This window comes from Micropterus dolomieu, linkage group LG23 (assembly GCF_021292245.1).
Source record: "Micropterus dolomieu isolate WLL.071019.BEF.003 ecotype Adirondacks linkage group LG23, ASM2129224v1, whole genome shotgun sequence".
Classification (NCBI taxonomy): domain Eukaryota; kingdom Metazoa; phylum Chordata; class Actinopteri; order Centrarchiformes; family Centrarchidae; genus Micropterus; species Micropterus dolomieu.
Window position 1 is genome coordinate 23,012,334 of NC_060172.1, and position 8,368 is coordinate 23,020,701.

At 39.1% G+C, this 8,368-nt stretch overlaps 1 protein-coding gene across 3 annotated transcripts in view; it reads left to right on the forward strand.

The window, feature by feature from the left end:
- The first annotated feature begins 4,691 nt into the window (after window positions 1-4,691).
- Window positions 4,692-8,368, forward strand: part of LOC123963344 (lipase member H-like) — an 8,443-nt gene continuing 4,766 nt past the window's right edge. For 2 of the 3 annotated variants that reach the window (XM_046040139.1, XM_046040140.1), the window contains exons 1-2: window positions 6,170-6,297; window positions 7,234-7,317. In XM_046040139.1, coding sequence (XP_045896095.1) covers window positions 7,260-7,317 — 58 coding nt within the window. In that variant the 5' untranslated portion in view covers window positions 6,170-6,297; window positions 7,234-7,259. Of the gene's footprint in view, window positions 4,709-6,169; window positions 6,298-7,233; window positions 7,318-8,368 lie in introns of those variants that run through there. The other variant, XM_046040141.1, reaches the window with a different exon arrangement.

Here is an 8,368-nt window from a genome sequence, read left to right on the forward strand (position 1 = left end):
TCTTGCAAACTGTAGCCTCTTTTTCCTATTTGTAGTGGAGATGAGTGGTACCCGGTGGGGTCTTCTGCTGTTGTAGCCCATCCGCCTCAAGGTTGTGCTTGTTGTGGCTTCACAAATGCTTTGCTGCATACCTCGGTTGTCACAAGTGGTTATTTCAGTCAAAGTTGCTCTTCTATCAGCTTGAATCAGTCAGCCCATTCTCCTCTGACCTCTGGCATCAACAATGCATTTTCGCCCACAGGACTGCCGCATACTGGATGTTTTTCCCTTTTCACACCATTCTTTGTAAACCCTAGAAATGGTTGTGCATGAAAATCCCAGTAACTGAGCAGATTGTGTAATACTCAGACCGGCCCGTCTGGCACCAACAACCATGCCACGCTCAAAATTGCTTAAATCACCTTTCTTTCCCATTCTGACATTCAGTTTGGAGTTCAGGAGATTGTCTTGACAAGGACCACACCCCTAAATGCATTGAAGCAACTGCCATGTGATTGGTTGATTAGATAATTGCATTAATAAGAAATTGAGAACAGGTGTTCCTAATAATCCTTTAGGTGAGTGTATAAAGTGAACAGGATTGGTCCAAGGACAGATCCTTGAGGAACTAAATAGGACTTAAACCAGCTTAGAGCGGTTCCTTTAATGCCAATGAAATGTTTCAGTCTCTGCAATAGGATCTGATGGTCAATGATATCAAATGCAGCACTAAGATCTAATAAAACCAGTACAGAGACAAGTCCTTTGTCTGATGCAATAAGGAGGTTGTTAGTCATTTTCACCAGTGCTGTCTCTGTGCTATGATGAACTCTAAATCCTGACTGAAAATCCTCAAATAAACTATTGCTCTGTAGAAAGTCACACAGCTGTTTAGCAACTGCTTTGACCAGGACCTTAGAGAGCAGGTTAGATATAGGTCTATAGTTGGCTAAAACATCCGGATCAAGTTTGGGCTTTTTCAGAAGAGGTTTAATTACAGCTACTTTAAAGTACTGTGGTACATAGCCTGTTGATAGAGATAGGTTGATCATATCTAGTATAGAAGTGCTGACTAGGGGTAAAACTTCTTTAAGCAGCCTAGTCGGGATGGGGTCTAAGAGGCAGGTTGATTGTTTAGATGAAAAAATTATTGAAGTTATTTGCGAAAGGTTGAGGGAAGCAAAACAGTCCAAACTTTTATCTGGTTCTACAGCTGTTTCTAAGGTTCCTGAGTTTAGAGATAAGTCGGTGCCAGTTAAGGGCAGGTCTTGGTGAATTTTTTTTCTAATAGTTAGAATTTTATCATTAAAGAAGCTCATGAAGTTGTAACTACTGAGAGCTATGGGAATACTTGTGTGACTCTCTGTCAGCCTGGCTACAGTGCTGAAAAGAAACCTGGCGTTGTTTCTATTTTCCTCTATTCATGACGATTAGTACGCTGCTCTGACATTACGGAGGACCTTCCTAAAAGTTTTAAGACTATCTTGCCAGATTAAACGAGAATTTTCCAGTTTGGTGGAACGCCAATTCCTCTCAAGTTTCCACGATATTTGCTTTAATTTGTGAGTTTCAATATTATACCATGGAGCTGACTGTCTTTGTTTTATTATTTTCTTTTTTAGAGGGGCTACAGATTCGAGTGTCAATCACAGCGAGCCTGCAGCACTATCAACAAGATGATCGATTTGGGAGGGACTGAAATTAGCATAGGAGTCTTCTGTTACTTTGTGACTTGATAATGAATTTAGAGCTGATGGAATCGCATCCTTAAATTTAGCTACAGCACTATCAGACAGACGTCTTGTATAGAAGTTTTTGCCCAATGGCGTGTAGTTCAGCAATACAGATTCAAAAGTTATCAAGCAGTGGTCAGATTAAGAGGGATTCTGTGGGAACACTATTAAATGTTCAATTTCAATACCGTATATCTGGAAAAGGGGTCTGTTCCAGAAAGCAGGTTTAACAAACTCTGAATTGAAAGTATATGAAACCCCTAACCCAAGCTGTTATTCTGTCATTGTGTTACTCATGAATGGAATAATAATGGAAATAAATTATTCCCTTTTTCGCTGGAGCCCATGAAACCCCCTCTAGGACCCCTGGGGGCCCTCGGACTCCACTTTGAGAATCACTGTAAGATCTGGAGAATTTGGAGGCAAAGTCAACACTTTGAACTTGTCTGGGAAGGTTCTCAGTCATCCAGTTCATAGTTATCCAAAGAAGGTTAAAATCAAGGGCAACTGGACTTTGTTGAAGATACTTGAAGACGTTTCGTCCCTCATCCAACTTCTTCAGTTCTGACTGATTAGTAGGGAAACTCAGCTATTTAACCTCTTTAGGGTCGTTTACCAAGATCATCGATATCGCTGGTTCATTAGTGCTTCTGGCTGTTGTAACGAGAGTGGTTATGGTCATTAGAGCCACCCAAGGCCAAGTCTGAACGACCATCATTGACGTCTCCACCTGAGACCAAGAGGTAACGTTTGTTAAGTTTCCTGGGAAGTGATGAAAGGACAGCATTGTAAGTGGTGGCGTAGACCCTCTCCTCTGTTAAGCGACAACTTCTCAACGCGGGTGTAAATTGCTTCCTTGATGCCTTGTTCAACTTGAACTTCTTGTGTTCCTCAAACCATTCCTCAATCATTTCTGCTTTGTGGCAGGGCGCATTGTCCTGCCATCAGGGAATACCATTTCCATGAAAGGGTGTACATGTCAGGTCACAACACAAGTGTTAGATATTAATGTGCCTTATGCACTTAAATTATATACCTTGTCTCACTGTTCTGACACATTACATACAGCAATGAAAACACACAATGTAATTCTATCTATTCTATCAATTGTTTAATCATCCCAAACAAGAGCTATTTGAAGACATAAACAGTCGTGGCTATATCGTCCAACCCAGCTGATCAATAAACTCTCCACTCCCAGGCACAAGTCAAATAACGTTAGTTTCCTATTACTTTATATTCAAATCCTGTCATATAAAAACACAATGTGAGTCTGACTGATACATTGCACTTGTATCTGTCACTTAATAATGTCCAAAAACAAATATTTTAGACAATCAGAATCTTCCTGAGACCCTAAGTTTTCATATGATTATTATTTGAAATGTAAGACATAGCAGGACTTACTCTGCGAGGACCTCCTCGTTTCTTCTGTGGGGCCTGTTGTTGTTGGGGGTTGCTGCCTTGTCTCATCTCCTTCCAGCCATCCTGGTTGTTATGCTTCCTTGTCTGCTAGCAACACAACTGAACTCACCTGCTGCTCCTCTCAGCTGGCATTACTAGTAAACCTGTGTGTGTGTTTAAGTATACATCTCATTGGCTTGCCTGACCCTAATGACAGGAGAATGTAGTGAGCGTAAGTCTCTCTAATTTAAGTGAAAGATCTGTTCCATTACTGTAGTTTATAAGATTCCCAGCTGAGTAATCAAGGTAAGTTATGTCGTTGAACTAGCCTACTAACTGTCTAACTTAATTTAGCTGTGTGTCAAAGAATTTCCGACAGGGGGAAACAGAATCCCAAAAGACAGTTCTGTCAAGTGTCTTATTATGCTGACATCACTTACATAGCTATCATGTGTTTTTTCTCACATTGTGACCATGCATGAATTTATGTGTTTACTGTAGTTCCAATATGAAAATCATGGGGGAACCCTTTTATTTTAAAGTTGTTTTGAAGTTATTTATTATTTCTCTAATTTTGTTCAAGCTGTGAACATATTTACAGCTCAACACCTATTTTTGCAGATACCTTTCACATTTTATTTTCTAGGCTACTTACCACTCTGGAAATTGTTTTTGTACTTAATATTCACTTGTTGCCATGTTCTCTTCAGGCTATTGAGATGCTCCTGTTAAGATGTTAACAGACAAAAATGGAGAAAAATAATACAGGCCAAGAGAAAAGCATCACACCTTACCTGATTAGAATTAGACTTATTGATAGTAAATGCATTGTAGTTATAAATTCTCCTAATGTACCCTCACCACAAGTTTAAAACCTACTGATAATATAGCCAGTCTTAATGTAGATTAGTGGTCTGCATTTTGATTTACTAACAAATACAATACTTCTTATGATTACAACATAGTATCTTCTTTTCGGCAATCGACAGTTCCAGAGGTGCTAATCCTCATCCCGGCTGCTGCGAACCGATCTACTGAAGGTCAAGGACCGATGATGCCATCAGGATCATCTGCAAAAAGCAGCGATCAGCCTCTCCAGCCTATCAAACCGTAACCCCTCCCTACCCTGACTGTCCATGACTGTCACATACAGGATTGGCGACAAAGTGCAGTGGCATCAGTAGTTGCACTATAAATATAGCTTAAGTCTCACTGACATGGCTGGGGTGACACACACAAGCCAAGCCAAAAAGACCCGAATCCACCACGGTGACGTGTGACGAGTGGTATGATACCAAGTAATCTATTTGAAAAGGTAATCTAATTTTGAAGTTTATTCCAGTACTGCAGTATTTCATTTTTGGGACATTTAATTTAATTTATAATAGCTAACGTTTATAATAGAGTTTATATGAACTTGGTCACTGTTTAAAACTATACAGCGAATAATATTAAGAAGTGGAATGCAGATAATGCTGATCCTTGTCTGTGTGGGTCAATTGCTCGTCGATGTGTTGGTAATGCCTCGGGGCTCCAGTAGGGGGATCGCGCTTCTCTTCCTCCCGTTTCCTGTTATTTTTCCCCTTCTTAAAGTAATTACCACTCACAAAGCAATGTAAACTTTGACACATGTTGATAGTACATTTCGTTATGTTACTGTGGTTATAGATGAGTAAAAGAGACCTTTTTGCATGTGTATATTGTTTAAATAGTTTCGTGCTAACTGACAAGATGTGTATGCTCGCAGCCAGAGACCTCATGGCTCCGTCACGTCTGAGTCCCGCCATACACCTGTTTACTTTGTCGTTGCTGTAACTAATGTAGCCTATTTAAGGTTTTTCCAGCAACCCTAATTCAAAGAATAGAAAAGAAAATATGTAATTTTCCTAAAATTTTATTGTTGTTTTTTTATTACTTTTAATGGACACATTTAATGTTTTATACTTTATGTGAATATGATATAATCCAATTAATATTTTTTATATACACATTAATTTATACCAGGCTTTTTTATTTTTAATCAAGCATAGATTTCATTAACTGCATCAGTGTTTCCCATTAATCAAGGAGACCATGGCGGCCCGCCATAGTCTAATTTGCTCCACCATAGTCTCAAAATGAACCGAAAATTTTCACGCGTTTCAAACCTCTTATGTTGTGTTTTGTGGGCACTGTTCCGCGCTGCTGTAAGCTCGCACACTCACACACTTTGGCATCCAACTCGAGACAACCACTTTTCTTTTGAGGTAACTACGGTAACGTCAACGGCCTGTTTCTGTCACTCGTTTCTGAGAAGGCGATTAAGCTAGCCGCGCCAAAATTAGGAGTGCACACGTATACGAGCCTTTATGGTAAATCCACAGAAACAGTCCAGTGCGAGCTGACAGGCAGGTTGGCGACTTTGTCCGGTCAGTTTCTCTCTTTACAAAGACAAGTGTTGCAGTATGAGAGTCCTACCTGAAGAGAGGCTATTAAGTCTTTATGTTACGACATACGAGAACCACATACAACATTATTTATCAATTTGGGTCGGACTTGATGAATTTAGCGCGAGGAGGATTCATATGTGACAACGTCCGATTTTCAAAATAAGGTGTCTATCCAGTATGGAAATAATATTAATTGGATTATATCATACACAAGTATAAAACATATTAAATGTGTCCATTAAAGTAATAAAAAAACAACACAATGTTAGGAAAATGACTTATTTTATTATCTATTCTTTGAATTAGGGTTGCTGGAAAAACATTAGGCTACATCTGTTGCCTTTTGTTGCTGTTTCATCACCATTTATAGCTATATAATGGGTTTATGATCACATAGTTTACTAGAGTACAACATTGTTCAAGTTATTCTTAGATATCCTCTTAATTTAGCCCCAAATTAATGCATTTAACTTTAAATGTACAAAATATTCTTCCGGAGGGGCATGGTCCGAGGTCCACCCACCATAGTCTCTTAAAATCCTGTGGGAAACACTGCTGCATTGATGGAATAGTGACTGTTTCACCTGTGAACACCTGGGGCAAGGGGTGTGGTTATCCTTGTGAGGGCATTTGAGGGCGGGAGTAGTGTTTTATTGGTCCTTCTCTCATATCCTGAAGTGAACACTGCCCAAATTAGTGGGATTACAAACAGAGGATAACCTTTAATATCCTTTTGACACACCAGGCCAAAGGTAAGAAATTGAGACATGTTATACTTTCTCTTGTTGTCAGTTGTGTTAAGGTAAAAAAAGAATGGAGAGGCACACAATCCAAGATGCTTGAGTCCAGTGTGAAGTTTCCACAGTCTGTGTTTGTTTGGGGAGCTATGTCATCTGCTGGTGCTGGTCCACTGTGCTTTATTAAGTCCAGAGTCAGCGCAGCCGTCTACTAGGACATTTTAGAGCACTTTATGCTTCCTTCAGCAGATGAGCTTTATGGAGATGCTGACTTCATTTTCCAGCAGACTTGGCACCTGCCCACACTGCCAAAAGTACCAAAACCTGGTTCAATGACCATGGGATTACTGTGCTTGATTGGCCAGCAAACTCGCCTGACCTGAACCCCATAGAGAATCTATGGGGCATTGCCAAGAGAAAGATGAAAGACATGAGACCGAACAATGCAGAAGAGCTGAAGGCCGCTATTGAAGCATCCTGGTCTTCCATAACACCTCAGCAGTGCCAAAGGCTGATAGCATCCATGCCACGCCGCATTGAGGCAATAATTCATGCAAAAGGGGCCCAAACCAAGTACTGAGTACATATGCATGATTATACTTTTCAGAGGGCTGACATTTCTGTATTTAAAATCCTTTTTGTTTTTTATTGATTTCATGTAATATTATAATTTTCTGAGATTTTGAATTTGGGGTTTTCATAAGCTGTACGCAATGATCATCAAAATTATACCAAAGGCTTGAAATATCTCACTTTGCATGTAATGAGTCTATATAATATATTTTCACCTTTAAGTTGAATTACTGAAATAAATTAACTTTTGCACGATAGGTTAATTTTTCGAGTTTCACCTGTATAGTGTCAAGGAAATATCTGAAGGATTAGGAGAGTATTCTTCTTGCAGGTCAGCATGTTTTATGTAATGGTCTGACTCTGAAACTCTGTCTACAGATTATTTGCATGAGCTGGTGTAAATCATGTTCCTGTGGCAATATCTGACTCTACTCCTGCTGGTACATGTTCAAATATGCAAAGGTAAAGCCCAAAACATAACATGTAAAATGTATGTGCACATACAGTCGTTTTGTTAGTAAGTGTATATCAGCTGCACTCGTGGGGATAAAAGCCCAGCAGGCAACATTTGGGGAACTGAACCTTATTTGGAAAACCTGCATGTTAGAGCAACTGGCCTTTACTGTGGTTTGCAAAAACGAATAACACTATATAGACCTATGAGCACATCTACTGTGTAACAGTTACTGAGAGCAGCTTCTTCAACATAAGGTCACTCAGTATAATGTAATACACTTGTTAATTTGTTTGCGGTTTATTTAGGAAAGGAAAACTCAGGGATTTGTCAGGGATAAAATGTTTGACCACAGTATCAAGAAAAACAAATCAGCCTGGAAATTAATATCTTGTTGTAAACACACTTCATTTGCTTAGCAGACTGTTAATAGAAGCAGAGGTGAGTGTTCTTGAATGTCTTCATTATTATTGGTTGTTTGCTCAATGATCATGTGGTTTGGAAGCTGGCAGTGACATAATTTAAACTCTAAAATTTTCTTGCTGAATTGTCATAGTTTAATGCCACTGAATGAAGCAACACACACATAGTCTGTCTCAAGTGTCAATATTTTGTTAGTTGTGGTGTTCTAGGCTGTAGTATTTAGTATTATTTCTGCACGTCTTCTTTACTAATCCAGACATGATTGGTGGCGTGGATGCACTTACCATTATAACCACATCTTCTGCCATTCTGAAGCTCTATAACTATATGTGTCAGTGATCTTGATGTGAATTTCATTTAGCATATGTTTTGGTTGAATTGGGCTGCAAACTATTTTTATTACATGTGAACTTTGTGTTTGCTAAACTTCCTGCTTTCCCTGTCGAACTTGTTCATGACATGTTTGTCTAGTAGGCGAAGGTGCGTTTGAAATGTTTAAATTTAGTATTTACAATGAATACTCCCTGACTCATATGGAAATTATGTCGCTGATGTTAGCTGACACCACGGATGAGTCTGAATATTTAGAGCAATGCTTGTTAAGATAAAAATGCCCATGTCTTATTTTTTTTTTTT